Here is a 17,046-nt window from a genome sequence, read left to right on the forward strand (position 1 = left end):
ACATCCAGTAATTTGTCTCCTTTCTTAATTTACAAGGAAAACTTTTTCCATAATTTTGCTGTCTGGTAAGTAAGTCAGTTAAAACATCCGTGTGTGTACCGCACCTCCTTTCTACTTGGAAAATGAAGTCTAAGTTGATCCCTCACTTGTAAATTACTAAAAATTGGAGGAAAGATTAGCAACTCGTTTGTATAAAACGAAGCTTCTCCATAAAAAATTTAAAAATTCATTGTACATCTATTAAAAATACCTCTTGCCTTACATGGTAACCAATGTAATTTTCCAAATAAAGGCGTAACATTATCAAACTTCTTTGCAGAATATAACCTTGCTGTTATGTTCTGTAATGTGTGCAGCTTTCTATGCATTTTATCCAAACATCCTACATATAAAAATATTACGATAATCAAATTGTGTCAGAACCAAAGCTTGAACAATCGACTTAAATTGATCAAATCCTGAATTAGTTCTTAACATGCTGTAACCATCTTAATAAAAAGAAAACCTTTTTAATCAGATTAACATTGGTTTAAAAAGATAGAGTGCAATCTAGTTAACCCCCTAAATTTTTATTGATGATTTGTGTGGAATACGCAAACCTCCAATATCAGATGAATATTGGAGATCACTTGACTAGGTCTTATTACAAGAAATGTAGTGTTTTCTTTATTCAATTTAAAGCGATGCAGAGATACTCCGTTTTCCACCATTGCAATATAGGAATAGAAGATTCTGGGGAAAATGGTTTCTAAGGTTTGGGAGAATTCAACTAATAAGAAAATGTTCCACTCCATGTGAAAACTCAAAAGAGTAAAACCTTTCTTTCCAAGAGCCATCTTTCGGAACCTAGTACAGTCAGTGGTACTAAGTCACCTGGACTATTGTAATGCACTGTACGCTGGCTGTAAAGAACAAGTCATCAAGAAACTGCAAACAGCCCAGAACACCGCAGCCAGACTCATATTTGGTAAAACAAAATATGAAAGCGCAAAACCCCTAAGAAAGAAACTACACTGGCTCCCTCTGAAAGAACGTTTCGCGTTCAAGATATGCATGATTGTTCATAAAATCATTTACAGAGATGCGCCAACCTACATGCTAGACCTCGTGGACCTACCACCCAGAAATTCTAAAAGATCTTCCTGCACCTTTCTCAACCTGCACTTCCCCAGCTGTAAGGGATTAAAATACAAATTAGCACATGCGACCAGTTTTTCTTACATAAGTACGCAGCTGTGGAATACACTTCCAACCCACTTGAGAACGATCACCGAATTGTCATTTCTGCAAATCTCTGAAAACTCACAGAGCCTACCACGAAAACCCATAACCAACTATTATGTCAACATCTACTCACTCAGAATGTATCTTTCTATAACTATCTAACCAAATCCTCCTGTGTCCTTGATTTCTTTGTAACACCAATTGTATTCTCTACCCTGGGATGGCAATGCCATAACAGGTCTTTGTAAGCCACATTGAGCCTGCAAATAGGTGGGAAAATGTGGGATACAAGTGCAATAAAAAAAAAAAAAGGTAATATCTGCATAAATAACTTGTATTCCAAGTTGATGTAATTTATTTTCCCAGAAAACAAAGTAAAGCATTAAGGGGGTCTTTTACTAAAGCTCAGTTCGAGTTATCTGCATCAGGGCCCATAGGAATAAAATGGGCCCTTCTGCAGATAGCTCAAGCTAAGCTTTAGAAAAAGACCCCCTAAATAATATGGGAGATGGTGGTGAGCCCTGAGGCACTCTACGTATAACCTTCCAAGAGTTAGATAACTTCCCCTCAGTCTTAACCCTGTAAGATCTGTTGGCTAAGGAACCATGAAGCCAAGTCAATACCTTTCTTGAAGTCCCAATTTTATTAAGTTTCACGAACAACAATTTATGGTCTACCGTGTCAAAGGCAATAGCCAGGTCAAATTGATTATTAGAACTTGTTTTCCCTTGCTTAAAAGTTCTTACCCTAGTACTCTGCCACCCTTCCCCCCCTCGCTTATTTTATATCCTCCAGGTTTTTATGGATCTTGTTTATTAAGCTGCGCTACTAATGCTAGAGACACCCATAGGAATATATGGGTGTGTCTAGCATTAGCGCATGATAAAAATGTTAGCACACCTTAGTAAACAGGGCCCTTTATCTTTTATGGGCCAACACACATCAAATTTATATCCTTGATTCCACCAGAAAAGATACTCACACTTTCCGTGTAATATATTTCAAATATTTAAAGGTCTGTATTATATAACTTCTGTCTCTACTCTCCTCTGGGGTATACATATTTATATTTAGGACCTCCAGTCTCTTGTCATGTCTTCTGTAGAAACCTGTCATCACTTTGGTTGCTTTCCTCGGTACTTTAGTTCCTTCATATTCTTGGTGAGATAAGGCTTCCAAAACTGAACATGAATATTCCAGATGAAGCCTCACCAGTGTCCTGTACGGGGGGCATTATGATTTTTCTCCTTTCTTTTGGTTATGCCCCTCTTTGTGCAGCACAGCATCCTTATGGCTTTGGCCATCGCCTTCCGACATTGTTTTACCACCATGGAGTTATAAAAGGCCTATTTAATTGAGTTACCTATCTTATAAAGATTTCTATTTGTAGGCTCACCCATTTACACCTGCCGTTGACATGGCATAAATGGTCACATTTAAACTTAGGTCTGTCCCTGCCACTTATGCTAGTATTCTATAACATTATCTTGGTGCAGAGATGCTGTTATAGAATTGACACCCAGTGCTTAGCATTGCACCTAATGGCAGTGCCAGTTTATAAAATTGAGCGGTTGAGTTGGTCTGTAGACAGACGGTGTGAAAGAATCAGAATATGTACCTGCTAATGGTTCAGCCACAAAATGATGTTATGGGGGCCTAAAAACATGAATACTATAACACAGCAGCATATAAAATATAACATATACCACAATTACACAAATTATTAGCAGGTACATATTCTGATTCTTTCACACCGTCTGTCTACATTTTTGTAATTCACTTTGGTTTGTACTAGAGGAACGGTGTATCTAGTATTACAAATAAGTAAATACATTTACATTCCTAATTTGTTATATTCTATAAATTAAGCATTCAAATGTTGCCCCTGCCCTGTCCATGCTCCTCCCCTGTGAGCACCTGTATTCCAATTACATGCTAAGCCATTTTAGCATGTAATTGTAGAATAGTGGTTGGTTGCAATACTGCTATTTACACATGTAAGTGCATGCTTTGGGCCAGATTCTATATATGGCACTAAAAAAAACATCTGTGCTGAAAAAAACACACTTAGCAGTATTCTAGCTCGCCTAAAGTTAGGCACAGTTTATAGAATGTGTGTAGTGGCCGTCCTGCAACTATAATTTATGCGCAGCCTTTTATGCCACAGAAAACCTGGTGTAAATGCCCACGTCTTATTTAGGCACAGATTGGGCATTTTCTGTTACAGTGCTCGTAATTTTCAGGAACACCCATACCCCTCCCTCCCTTGGTCACAGTAATGTGTGAAAATCGACTACGTGTACAGATTTGCATGTGCAACTTTAGTAGCTATTTATAGAATCTTGGGGTTTGTGCATAAATGCTAGTTATTCTATAAATTTAAGTATGCAACTACTGCTTAAATTTAGGTGACCTGTTATAAAATGAGGGATTTGTCATTGCAGGCAACTTCTTACAAATAAGTGAAGAAATGTCATTCTAAAGAACATGATTAGATAATATTTGCCAGAACTTGTAAAACATTTTCTGAGTAACCTTTTCACTTGTATTTTAGAGGAGCCAATTTGGGAAAAAAGAAACAGCATGTCTGTCACATTCCAGGATGTGGTAAGGTCTATGGAAAGACTTCACATCTGAGAGCCCATCTTCGCTGGCATTCAGGAGAACGTCCTTTTGTATGCAATTGGATGTTCTGTGGCAAAAGGTTTACGCGCAGTGATGAGTTACAGCGACACAGAAGAACACACACAGGTTATTACTTTTTTTTTTTCCTCTTCTCAGTACTATAAGCTTTTAGGAAGGAAATCTTCAGATCTAGAATTTCCTCTCACAGTTGTGGAGTGTCTGTAGTGTGTATTCAAGAAATTATAGTGAATTTTGTAAAAACATTTGATTAATCACTTTTTGTCAGCACTGTAGTAAACAAAAGCTTTTAATAGTTATCAAGTTTTGCAAGTTTGTTTTTATAAGATTTAAGGACCTGATTTACTAAGGCTCTTCTGTGCTTTGAGGAAGAATTATAAAATATAAAGGATTATCTGTGATGCAAAACTTTAATTGCCAAATTACTCTTCTCCCTCTAAAAATAAATGCAGATACATAAGCTTGGTCTGGGGGCACTTTGGTTCATTTCTTTTCTCCAAGCAGCCCTTTTCTCTTGAAGTTGTTTTGACTTTTTTTTTCTTATGTATCTTTGTCCTTTGGCCTCTGCTTTTCTTGAGGAACATAGTGTATATTGGAGCACATCGACCTAGAACGGATAGTCCTGGGACATAGGATCGTATTGGCAGTGTGGGTGTGTAGGGTGAAAATAAGTAATTAGGGCAATAATTATTCCCTGATAAAACTTATCAGCTTAGGCTAGATCACAGGGAAATACCCCTACAGGTGGACAAGTTACTTTATCTAGCTTAGACACAATTTACTGAACTGTAAATGTGTGCCAAAAGTAATGGTGTGCTTTTCTCATTTTGGAAGCTTCCATGTAGTATGGGTACTAGATTTGTACTGCCAACTAGGCCATCTGTTTATGAAAGATGCATGCTTTTACAAACTATACAGACCTGGGCTGTAATACAATGTGGAATAGAAATCCAAATAATTGAAAATGATTTCCAGTTCTTGTGTCCTTTTTTTTTTTTTTTTGCTTCTTCACTGTTATTTTTCTCCCTTTATTAGTCAGTTCTGGAGATGTATTGCATGCATTTGGTTTAAGAATCGAGAGTAAATTGCTTATTTTGTTAAAATACAAAGGTTATAAAAACAGACTTTGATATTACCCTTCAGGTTTGAGTTGTGCACTCCAGATATAGTATATTTTCAATAATACCTGTTTAAATTTATCATTTGTCACATTTATGCTTCAGTGTTTGGTAGTTAGTATTAATTTTGAGAAATGAAAACAGATGTTGTGAAAATAAAATAGGCTATAGATTTTAATAGACTTGTTTTCTGATATTGACATCAGTTTTGCATGCACTTGGAATTCCATTCCTTGATACTAGCTAAAATTATTCAAGGTAATTTTCAAATGGAGTTTTGTGGGTAAACATCATATGGAGGTTGGGGGAGGGTTAGAAACATGCTAAAAACCTTCCCATGTGCAAGAAAATTGGTGGCATTAAGGTGGACCTATGACAGAACAGAAGATATGCCATACAGGGGTAGACCAAAGATCTATCAGGTCCAGCATCCTCTCTCGATCGGAGGCTAGTTTGGGCCTCCACAAGACCCATCTCTTGAACAAGGCATACCACAAAAATCAACCAATGTGAACATACATAACTCATACACATATATTCAGAACTGCCTTACAAAATCTGCTTGTTATACTACTATGGTGTTTCTTCTTTATCATGTTGCCCAAGATCCTACTGTAACACTAAATGTGTATTTTCTGATACATTTCCTGATAAATTTCCACTATTCATGATTATTGTAAGCCACATTGAGCCTGCAAAGAGGTGGGAAAATGTGGGATACAAATACAATAAATAAATGAAAGATTTCCAGATTATCCCTGTCAACTCCTAGGCAGGTTGTAAACATACACAAAGAAAACATTGGCATGTATATAAGCGAATACTAGAAGCCTAAAACCAACATGGGAGAGTTAGAACATATGGCACTGAATAAAGAGGTAGATATAATTGACATTGCAGAAATCTAGTTGAAGCAAGATAACCAGTATTACACTATTACCTGAGTACAAATTATATTGGTTATCTTGGGTGGATCAAATTGGTTGAGGGGTAATGGCATATGTTAAGAAGAGCATTAAGTCAAATAGAAAAAAAATATTAACAGGAAAATAAATATACTGTTCTTCTTTATTGATAGAAATTACACATGTAAAAGGGAAGAGAATACCTAAATTAGGGGTATTCAACTATTTCTCTGAGGGCGAGCAGGCTTCTTGTTCTCACATATGGGTCGACGTCCGCGGCGGCCCAGGAATCGGCAAAACATTTTGCAAGCAAAATAAAATCAAAGTCTTTAGAGAGAGTTGCGCGGGCAGGGAAACAACTTCCCCCTGCCGTGCGAGCGTGCCTATTCAGTTCTTTTTTTCTCCGCAGTGAGGTGTGGTTCATTTTTTCTGATCGCTCCTCTCTCAGGCCCAGGAAGAACTTCTCAGTGCTTTTCGAGATCGGCTTGTTTTTTGTTTGATCTTTTAAAAAAAAAAAAAAAAGTATAAGTAGTTTCCCGTACTTACTTTTACTTTTTCCCTTGTTAAACTTTCCTTTCTTTTTCGACGTGGCTGGCCTTTTGGCCGCGCGGTCGGGTTTTTCCCATTTTTGTGCTTTTTCTTTTTTGGCACAATCGTGTCGTTTGATTTTGCCGAAGCCGTTTTTCCTTCCATGTCATCGAAGACACCCAGCGGCTTCAAACGTTGTACTCTGTGCAGCCGGACCATCTCAGGTACCGATACCCATGCCTGGTGTATCCAGTGCCTTGGGCCCAACCATAGCCCAGCCGCTTGCAGTTTGTGTCTTCGTATGAGGAAACGGACACAAGTGTGTCGAAGCCCAACAAGAAAAGCTTTTTGGGGCCTGGTCTGGTCCTTCGACGTCGACATTGACATCGATACCGAGGTTGGCGGCATCGACAGGAGCATAGATGTTGAGGAGAGAGGTAATGGCTGCTGAGAGACCAACTCGCGCTGGGAGCAGTGAGACATCGAGTGGGTCTCCACCTGCCTCGAGGCCTCCTTTTATGCAGGCCCCCCCCGGGACCGACCTTCGTCGGACCCAGCCCCGAGGAGATGTGAGGATTCCACGTCCTCCTCTTCGGTCTTGATGACGGGCGTCGAGCAAAGGCTAAGAAGCACCGTCATGGTTCTCCGTCAATACACGATACAGGAGCTCTGGGGTGTCGAGAGAGTCGGCGCCCCAGAAGCATCGGCGCCGAGAGGACCGCTCCCCCTCGATACAGGAGGTGCCAATGTGTTTGTCTCCTGGCAGCCCGGTACGTGCTCCCGAGCCTCCACGGATTCTCATACCGCCTGTTCCACCGGCCCCACAGCCTTCTCCGATGGCGGCTCTCGACGAGCGTATCCAGGCCTTGTTTCCAGAACTTCTGGAAGGCTTACTGCGACAATCAGTTTCGGTGTTGGGGGTGCTTGCGCCTACTGTACCATCTGCTGCAGCGGTGTCTGGCCCTTCTCCTATGGTGAGGTCTCTGACTGCGGTGCTGCCTCCTGCATCAGCGTCGGCTGCCACCCAAGTCGACTCTTCTTCGACGTCGGTGGAGGAAGCTTCGCCGCAGTTGGATAGGGCATCAAGTTCTCGACATCGCCACAGAGGACATGTTCCGTGGCATCTAGGCAGGTCCAGTGTCTGAGTACCTTGACACAGGTTGTATCCGACACTGAGCAGGAGCGCTCGTGAGAATCAGAGGAAGATCCCAGGTACTTCTCTTCTGATGAGTCATTTGGGATTCCCTCTGACCCTTCCCCTCTGCTGGAAAGAAGACTATCTCCGCCCCTCTGTCTGGCCCAGTGGTTCACAAGAAAGCTGAATCCCAATATTGGATCCACGGTGAACCTGGATTGATGAGGTCCCAATTACCCCACAATTCCATGGTAGTGGATTCCGCTCTCAAGAGAGCTAGGAGTACTAGAGACTATGCTTTGGCGCCCCCAGACAGAGAAGACTCTTGATTCTTTTGGGAGAAAGACGTATCAGGCTGCTATGCTCGCCGCCAAAATCCAGTCTTACCAGCTCTTCACGAGCGTGCACTTGCGGAACTCGATACAGCAACTGTCGAGCTTGGTGGATGCACTCCCTATGGAGCTGGCCGTGCTTTTTCGCCAGGTGGTCAGGCAGCAGAAGGCGTGTTGAAAGTTCCTGGCCAGAGGTACATTTGACACTTTTGATGTAGCATCCAGGATCGATGTGCAGACTCTCATGGCTGCGTGTCTCTGACGTGGATCATTCTGTCCAGCAGCGAATGGCGGATGTTCCTTGCCGGGGGGGGGGGGGGATAATCTCGTTGATCAGATCAAGAAGCATAATGATGCTATGGATTCTGTCTCCCACCAGACGTCTTCTGCTACTACTTCCTCATCTAGGAGGTATTTTGGAGGGAAGAGAAGTGCTCCCTATTCCTACTCTAGGCGTAGGTACACTCCTGCTTCTCTGCAGCCTACCCAGGCTCAGCCCCAGCGCGCTTGTTCTCGTCAACAGCATGCGTCTAAGGCCCACTCTGCTCCCCAGCAAAAGCAAGGGACGGGCTTTTGACTGGTTCAAGTTCAGCATAGCCTCTGTAAAAGTGTCCGTACCGGACAACTAGCTGGTAGAGGGGAGGTTGATGTTTTTTCACCAAAGGTGGCCTCTCATAACCTACACCCGGTGGGTTCTTCAAATAGTCTGGTTAGGATACACCCTCAATCTGGAATCCAAACCTCCAAACTGCCAACCAGGGGCTCATTCTTACAGCTCCCAGCACAGGCAGGTACTTGCAGAGGAACTCTCCGCCCTTCTAAAGGCCAGTGCGGTCGAACCCGTTCCACCAGGAGGGGAAGGGCTGGGATTCTATTCCAGGTACTTCCTTGTGCAAAAGAAAACAGAGGGGATGCGTCCCATCCTAGACGTAAGGGGCCTGAACAAATAAGTTCAGGATGGTTTCCCTGCGCACCCTTCTTCCCATGATTCAAGATAACGATTGGCTATGCTGTCTGGACTTGGATGCTTACACACACATCTCGATACTTCCAGGTCACAGGAGATATCTTCGATTTCGGCTAGGAACACAGCACTTTCAGTACTGTGTACTGCCCTTTGGTCTGGTGTCTGCGCCCAGGGTGTTCACAAAGTGTCTGGCTGTAGTCGCAGCGTCGCTACGCAGACTGGGAGTGCATGTGTTCCCTTATCTCTACGATTGCTAGTGAAGAGCACCTCGGAGGCAGGCGCTCTACAGTCCACGCGAATGACTATTCAGGTGCTAGAACTGCTGGGGTTCGTGATCAATTACTCCCAAGTCCCATCTCACCCCAGTTCAAAAATTGGAATTCATTGGAGCACTGTTGAACACAAAGACAGCTCGAGCTTATCTTCCCGAGGTGAGGGCAGACAACCTCCTGTCCCTAGTGTCCATGGTTCGAGTGTCTCAACAAATCACGGCTCGGCAGATGTTGGGACTTCTGGGACACATGGCCTCCACGGTTCATGTGACTCCCATGGCACGCCTACACATGAGATCAGCTCAATGGACCCTAGCTTCCCAGTGGTATCAAGCTGTGGGGAGTCTAGAGGATGTGATCAAACTGTCCACCTTCGGAATTCCTTGCAGTGGTGGATGATTCAATCCAATCTGTCCTTGGGATGACTGATGCATCCCTCCTGGGATGGGGAGCTCATGTAGATGGACTTCACACTCAAGGAGCTTGGTCCTTTCAGGAAAAAGTTCTTCAGATCAATCTCCTGGAATTGCGAGCGATCCACGCTCTAAAGGCTTTCAGAGACCGGCTGTCCAACCAAGTCATATTGATTCAGACAGACAATCAGGTTGCCATATATTACACCAACAAGCAGGGGGGCACCAGATCTCGCTGTCTGTGTCAGGAAGCCGTCCAGATGTGGCTTTGGGCACGCAGTCACGGCATGTTTCTCCAAGCCACTTATCTGGCAGGCGTAAACAACAGTCTGGCCGACAGACTGAGCAGGGTAATGCAACCTCACGAGTGGTCACTGAACATGGGTGTAGTCCGTAAGATCTTCCAAGCATGGGGCACCCCCTCGGTGGATCTTTTTGCCACTCAGATCAATCACAAGGTCCCTCAGTTCTGTTCCAGGCTTCAGGCCCACGGCTGACTAGCGTCAGATGCCTTTCTCCTGCATTGGGGAACAGGCCTTCTGTATGCATGTCCTCCCATACCTCTAATAGGGAAGACTTTGCTGAAACTCAAACAAGACTGCGGAACCATGATTCTGATAGCTCCCTTCTGACCGTGTCAGATTTGTTTCCCTCTTCTTCTGGAGTTATCCTCCGAGGAACCATGGAGATTGGAATGTTTTCCAACCCTCATCACCCAGAACGAGGGGTCACTTTTACATCCCAACCTCCAGTCTCTGGCTCTCACGGCCTGGATGTTGAGAGCTTAGATTTTGCCGCCTTGGGTCTTTCAGAGGGTGTCTCCCGAGTCTTGCTTGCTTCCAGGAAAGATTCCATGAAGAAGTGTTACTCTTTCAAATGGAGGAGGTTTGCCGTCTGGTGTGACAGCAATGCCCTAGATCCTCTTTCTTGTCCTACACAAAACCCTGCTTGAATACCTTCTGGGCCTTGGGATGTTGAGGCTGAGCAGGTAGAGGTCTTGCGGGGGTGAGTAGCCATTTGTCTGCTTTGTCTTCTCCCCCACCCCCAACAAACTCTGGAAGGATGTTAAAAAAAAACAAAAGGATGGTACAATAAAGTAAAACAAAGGACAGCAAAGTGAAACTGAGAACTCTGAAGGCATGGCGGAGGTGGTGGAAGAATACCTGGGCTGCATCAGTAAGCTGATCAGATGAGCCAGTTAGTGGTGGGTGGCTTCGGCAGCATGATGTCAAATGGGCAGCACTGGTGGGGTGTGCTGAATCCAGCACATCAGAGCATGGCCGACTCCTGTTGCCTCAGTTGTGATGGGAGTTCATTCATGACTCAACAAATCACCAGACAGTTGGCTTCTTTCAGGGCAGGAATTAGGATGCTGCAGGTCCGATGCTTGCTGTTGAAGAGTCTGTGTCTTTGATGGAAGTGCCTGCTGTCTTTGGTGCAGAGTACATGGTTTCTGTGATTCCAACCTCTGCATAGCCTCTTCTGAAGGATTGAGTTCAGTTTCATTCCACTTCCTTGTCCTTTGGAAGCCCATGGTGGTGGGAGGCCTTCGGCACAAGGTCCTCAATTTATGCTGACTGCTTTATTGCCTGCAACAAACCGTCAGGCCTGCAGGGCCCAAGTTTGTATTCTGTGAATGTTGAGGCAGAAGGAGAGCCCTTGTTAGGTTAAGTAACCAGCTGTCCGAGTTCCAGGGTGGGCAGTAGGTATTCTGTGGAGAAACAGGTTCCCATTGGTAGAGCAGTATTGGGAAGCTGGAGAGGCTGAGAAGGAGGCATCCTCCTTATTTAGCCTCTCTAGAGTTAGGAGACGGTTTCTCATAAGGAAGGAGTAGTCTCCCTTTAGGCTTATGATGGCACTCATGACAAGATCATTGTGGTGGCAGCCTTCCTGTACGAAGAAGACTTCTTTGATGATTGGCTGATCTAGACATACTTGGAAAAGGATTCACAGGTAGTCATGTCCAGAATGATTTGGGCTCCTTGAGCTTCTTGGTTGGATTGTCAGTTATTCCAAGAGTCATCTGGTTCTTTCTCGGATGCTCAGGTATTTGGCGGTCAGCTTCCACCAGATTGGGGGTGCTTTTTAATCACTCAGGAGATGGTGGACAAACTTGTAGCTCAGAGAAGAGCATTGTGAACCTGATAGGACACCAAGGGTCCAGGACTAATTATAGCTCTTGGGCTCCATGACCAGCAGTGTTGGAAGTGGTTCCTTGGGAAAGGTCACACGTGAGGCTACTCTAGGTGTCACTTCTATCTCTCTATTCCCCAGAATAGCATTTCAAGGTTTGGCTTCCACTGACGAGTGCTAAGGAACTAGTTGTCATGGTTGGAGTCTTTGCATCACCTCAGGGGGGCCCCCCTAGACTGCCGGTACCAGTCTGGGGGGTGGGGGAGCCTACTGCTTGGGTCAGGTTGCAGAGAGGTGTTTAATCTTGAAAGTGTTGCAGTCCATAAATTGTCTGGAGGTGAGGGCCATCTGATTGGTGCTAGTACATTTCCCTTCCCTGTTGAAGGAAAATGCTGTGTGAGTGACACAGCAGTAGCGTATGTGAGCAGGCAGGGGGCACCCAAGGTGTAGCACAGATATTGGCATATCTGTGCTACACCTTGGGTGCATAGCTGCACAGATATCGGCTATCTGTGTAGCTATGCAGAGATCAATTTTTTTGGCATTCTTGATGGTTTATGTCACAGGTGTGGAGAATATTCAGGTAGATTATATCAGTTGCCAGGTTCTCGATCCGGTAGAGTGAGAACTGAGGCTTTTGGCTTGGCAGTGGAGCATTAGGGCTCCAATCTGCGGTCTGATGGTGCTGTGCAGAGGAGCATCAGGGATCAACACTTTCTTGCAGACTGGCTAAAGAAGGAACCCCTGTATGTCTCCCTTCCATGGTCGCTGATCAACCTAGTGTTGAGGAGGATCAAGAAGCATCCATTTCTGGTTATTCTGGGAGCCCTGGACTTGCCCCATCAGCTAGGGTATGTGCATCTAGTTAGTTTATTGGTGGGTCCCTGTTGCAGTTGCCCAAGGGGCCAGTTTTGCTAAGTCAAGGGCCAATTTTCAAGGATTGCTTATGGCCTGGTCCTTGAAAGTGCTGGTTGGGCGGAGCATAAATTGTCACTGTGGCAGGTAGACTTGCTTTCATTCTAGCCTTCTTACAGGGAGGCCTTGACCAGGGGTTGGCTCTTAATTCACTCAAATTCAGGTTGTGGCCCTTTTCTGCTTCAGAGGCAGTGTGAAGTTTGTTCACTGGTGGTCCTGGCAGATGATTTTTTTTTTTTTAATGGGGTGTCAGTCACATCCATTTGCTGGTTCATTCAGTTGTTCTGTGGTAGGATTGAGGTCTGGTTCTCAGTGCCTTTATGAGCCCTTCCTTTGTGCCTACATGGGCTTCTCTGAAAGATTTGTCTTTGAAGGTGGTGTTTCTGGTGGCCATTTGTTCAGCTAGACAACCCTCAGAATTACAAGCCCTCTCATGTAGGGATCCCTGCTTGTCATTTTCGGCAGATTCAGTATCTATGGTACCGTCCTTCTTGCCTAAGGTGGTTTTGCCCTTTCACTTAAACCAGTTGGTCTCTTTCCCAGCTTTTCCAAGAGTCAGGTGGAGGGTTGGGTGAAGTCACTTCATAAGCTGTTATATTCACAGGATTCTGATTTGCTATTTGGAGGTCATAAATTCTTTTCAAAAGTCTGATCAGCTTTTTGTGCTGTTCAGTGGGCTACATAGGGGGAATGTGCCATCCCAAGGTCACACTGGTGCAATGGATAAAGTCTACAATCAAGTTGGTATATATTCTCAGTTGAAATATGGTGTTCGCAGATCTCAGAGTGCATTTGACAAGGTATCAGATGATCTGTCAGGCAGAGGCTTAGGCTGTTACACTGGAGAGTATATTTGTAAAGAAGTGATATGGTCTTCGTTAAACTATTTTAAGGACTAAATGATTTAAGTCAAGGTAGAGAGCAGTTAGAGCGAGCCTAGTCTTTTGCCCTGAGGGATAGAGCTTTCATATATCCCATCAGTCTGGACTGGTTTAACAGTATGAAAAGGAAAGTGAAATTTCTTAACAGCAAATTTCCTTTCCTTGATTCCTGCTAGACTAGTAAGATCAATCCAGGAAGACTGCTGTCTCTGGGGGATCTCTCATGGCATCTGCCTTGTACTCTGTTGCCTCTCTAGCTTTCTCTGTTCCATTGCAGGGGTTTCCTTGGTGGAGGGGGGACTGTATATATGTGTGTGGGTCTTTTTCTGTGATTCTGCTTGGACATTACCATAGTGACAATTCCAGGCTGCACCACTCTTTGCACTAGTGATATCGCTGGAAAGTTCAGTTTCTGTGATTCCATTAGCTGGTAGGGGTGGCATAAACCTGTCAGTCTGTTTTGGTGTAGCCGGAATCAAGGAAAAGAAATTAGCAGGTAAGAACAAATTTCACCTTCTGAGACTGACACTTATAGTGGTCTTGGGCAGGTCACTTTCTCCTATTGCCTCAGCTACCCACTTAAATTGTAGACTTACAGAACATGTTGTACCTGAATACTTACCACTACTGTATAGTGCTGCATATTTTCTGTAGCACTATAAAAGTAAGTAATATTAATAATGGGTGATTTTAATTATTCAAGTATTGACTGGGTAAATTCACATTAGAATTTATTTTATTTATTTAAAACATTTATATCCCATCTGAAACCAAGCGGCTTAAAATAAAACATACAAAATAATATCAAATAAAAGACAAAAATGCTCACACAATCTTATCTGTAGCAAAACTTTTTCCCAGAGGTTATACTGTTAGTAATCTGTCAAAGCCTAAAGATTACACATCATAGAATGCCTGTACAAAAAAATAAGTCTTTAGTGCCTTCTTAAGTTGTTGCAATGAAGTGCAAAAACGGACAGCAATAGAGAATGAACTTGCTGATGTCTATGTATAATGTATTTTATTCAAATCTGGCACAAGTACCTTCCTTTCTATATCTGATCTCAATTGTCATGGTGATTTATAAAACTGACATACCAAAAAAAGGAGAAACAAAACCTACGATAAAAGCAGCAAATATCATGAGTAGGGGTGGACCAAGGGCTTTTCCACAGCTTATAAAACCAAATCATCTGTTTCAGATGCCAAGATACTGATAAAAAAAATAAACATTGGTATACAGTAGAATGCCAATTATCCGAACGCCGATTACCAGATGTCTAATTATCTGGACCAATTATCCGCCCGATAGTAATGTACCTTCCCAGCCAATCTTCACGGTCTGCCCATTCTGCTGTAGGAAATGATGTGAACGGGAGTGGGGATGCTACAGAGAAAAGCCCTGCCCTTTCCTGACTCATACACAGCAGAAAAATGCCCTTTCAGCCTAGATGCAGCAGAGGAAAAAAGCTTTGCTATTTCAGCTTGCGGGGATACAGCAGAGAAAAAAGCCTTGCTCTTTCAGCTTGCGGGGATGCGGCAGAGTAAACAGCCTTGCCCTTTCATAACTCATATGCATGCAGCAGAAAAAAAGCCCTTTAAGCAAATGGAAACAAAGCGAAAAGGCACATTTTGTCATTAAAAGAGGTTATCAATAGAAATCAAACAAAATAAAACATGGAAAAGAAAATAAGATGATACCTTTTTTATTGGACATAACTTAATACATTTCTTGATTAGCTTTCGAAGGTTGCCCTTCGAAAGCTAATCAAGAAATGTATTAAGTTATGTCAAATAAAAAAGGTATCATCTTATTTTCTTTTCCATGTTTTATTTTTTTAGATTTCCATTGATAACCTTAAGAGTGGACTAACACGGCTACCACACTCCTCTCATTAAAAGAGAAAATTGATATAGTGGAGAAATTAATAAAGGGATTGTCGGTGAATAATTTGGCAGAAGAATGTAGTGTAGGAAAATCAACAATATCTGACTTAAAAAGACAGTGATGCTTTTATAAATTACGTCTCAATTTTTGAAAAAGAGGAAGGGAGTTGTTCCAGAAAAAACATGAAAATGTCACCTATTGAAAATGTAGATAAAGTTCTACATCTTTGGTTCCTGCAAAAAAGATCATTGAGCCACCCAATTTCTGGGCTGCTATGCTATTAGCCGAAAAGGCGATTGTTTTTCAATAAGCAGCTTCAGAGGAATTCAGACTTTAAAACCAGCACTGGATGGCTTCGAAATTTCAAGCATCACCATGGAATAAGGCAAATTGAAATCCATGGTGAAAAGCTTTCCACAAATTTGCCAGCAGCTAATGACTTTCTTGGTCAATTTAATGACCTTATAACTGTGACCCTGATTGTGTTTATAATGCAGATGAAACGGGTCTGAATTGGAAATTGCTCCCCAGTAAATCACTGGTTAGTCATAGGGAAGTAAATCACTGGTTAGTCATAGGGAGCAATCTGCTTCTGGATTCAAGTCATCTAAAGAACGTGTCACACTGTTGGTTGGGAGTAATGCAACCGGTCGTCATAAGTTGGAGTTATTGCTGATTGGTAAATCTAAAAATCCTCGTTCATTCAAAAACATACATAATCTTCCGCTGTTGTACAGAAGCCAAAAAAAAAAGCCTGGATGGAGTTGAGGTTTTCCTTGACTGGTATGACACTTGCTTTGTATCGGAGGTGAAAAGATTTCAGCTTCATACAGGAAAAGATGGAGATGTTATTTTACTGTTGGACAATGCACCTTCACATCCAACAGCAGAAAACCTAGAGCGAGAGGAAGGTAGATTCAAAGTGCTTTTTTTGCCACCAAATGTGACATCTGTAATGCAGCCAATGTATCAAGGAATAATTGTTTCATTGGAACGACATTACAGGAAACAACTAAAAAAACCTTATTTTGGCAGACAGAGAAACTGAATATGGCATGATCCAGTTCATAGGAGAATTGAACATAAAAGATTGCTCCTACATGGTTGCTGACACTTGGAATCAGGTTAAAAATCAAACCTGAAAAACGTGTGGAACATAATTCTAAACAAATCGGAAAGACACAGAGAGGGAGAAGAAGATGATGTCCTTGAAAACATTGCCAAAGATCTTCTACAGGTTCCTGGTTGCTCTGATTGTAACATTGAGAATGTCAGCAAATGGATATGCAGTGATGAAAATGATCCAGGGTATCAGATGATGAAATTGTGGAATCAGTACAGGACAAGGAACACAAGGAATCAGAAACTGATGATGATCACCAGGTTGATGCTGATGCGGGACCGACACATGCAGAAGCCTTTGAATATTTAAATACAGCAACGACTTGGCTGGAAAAGCAGGAAGAAAGCAATGCAATCCAGCTCCTTTGTCTGAAAAGACTACGTAATCTTGCAGCAGAGAAATGAAAATCGGACATGAAGCAATTAAGAATTACTTCCTTTTTTAGTGTACAGTAGTGTATATATGTACAAGCAATACAGCACTGTACTTTACTTTTGAATACAGTAATGTACAATATTTTCTTTTTTAATTATAAATTTACAGTATTGTACTGCAATTATAGAACTGTA

At 42.8% G+C, this 17,046-nt stretch overlaps 1 protein-coding gene across 2 annotated transcripts in view; it reads left to right on the top strand.

The window, feature by feature from the left end:
- The window catches only part of SP3 (Sp3 transcription factor), a 107,678-nt gene that overhangs the window by 82,175 nt on the left and 8,457 nt on the right, over positions 1–17,046 (top strand). For both annotated transcript variants that reach the window (XM_030208842.1, XM_030208843.1), the window contains one exon: positions 3,779–3,975. In XM_030208842.1, the coding sequence (XP_030064702.1) occupies positions 3,779–3,975 (197 nt within the window). The remainder of the gene's footprint in view (positions 1–3,778; positions 3,976–17,046) is intronic.

This window comes from Microcaecilia unicolor, chromosome 7 (assembly GCF_901765095.1).
Source record: "Microcaecilia unicolor chromosome 7, aMicUni1.1, whole genome shotgun sequence".
Lineage (NCBI taxonomy): Eukaryota > Metazoa > Chordata > Amphibia > Gymnophiona > Siphonopidae > Microcaecilia > Microcaecilia unicolor.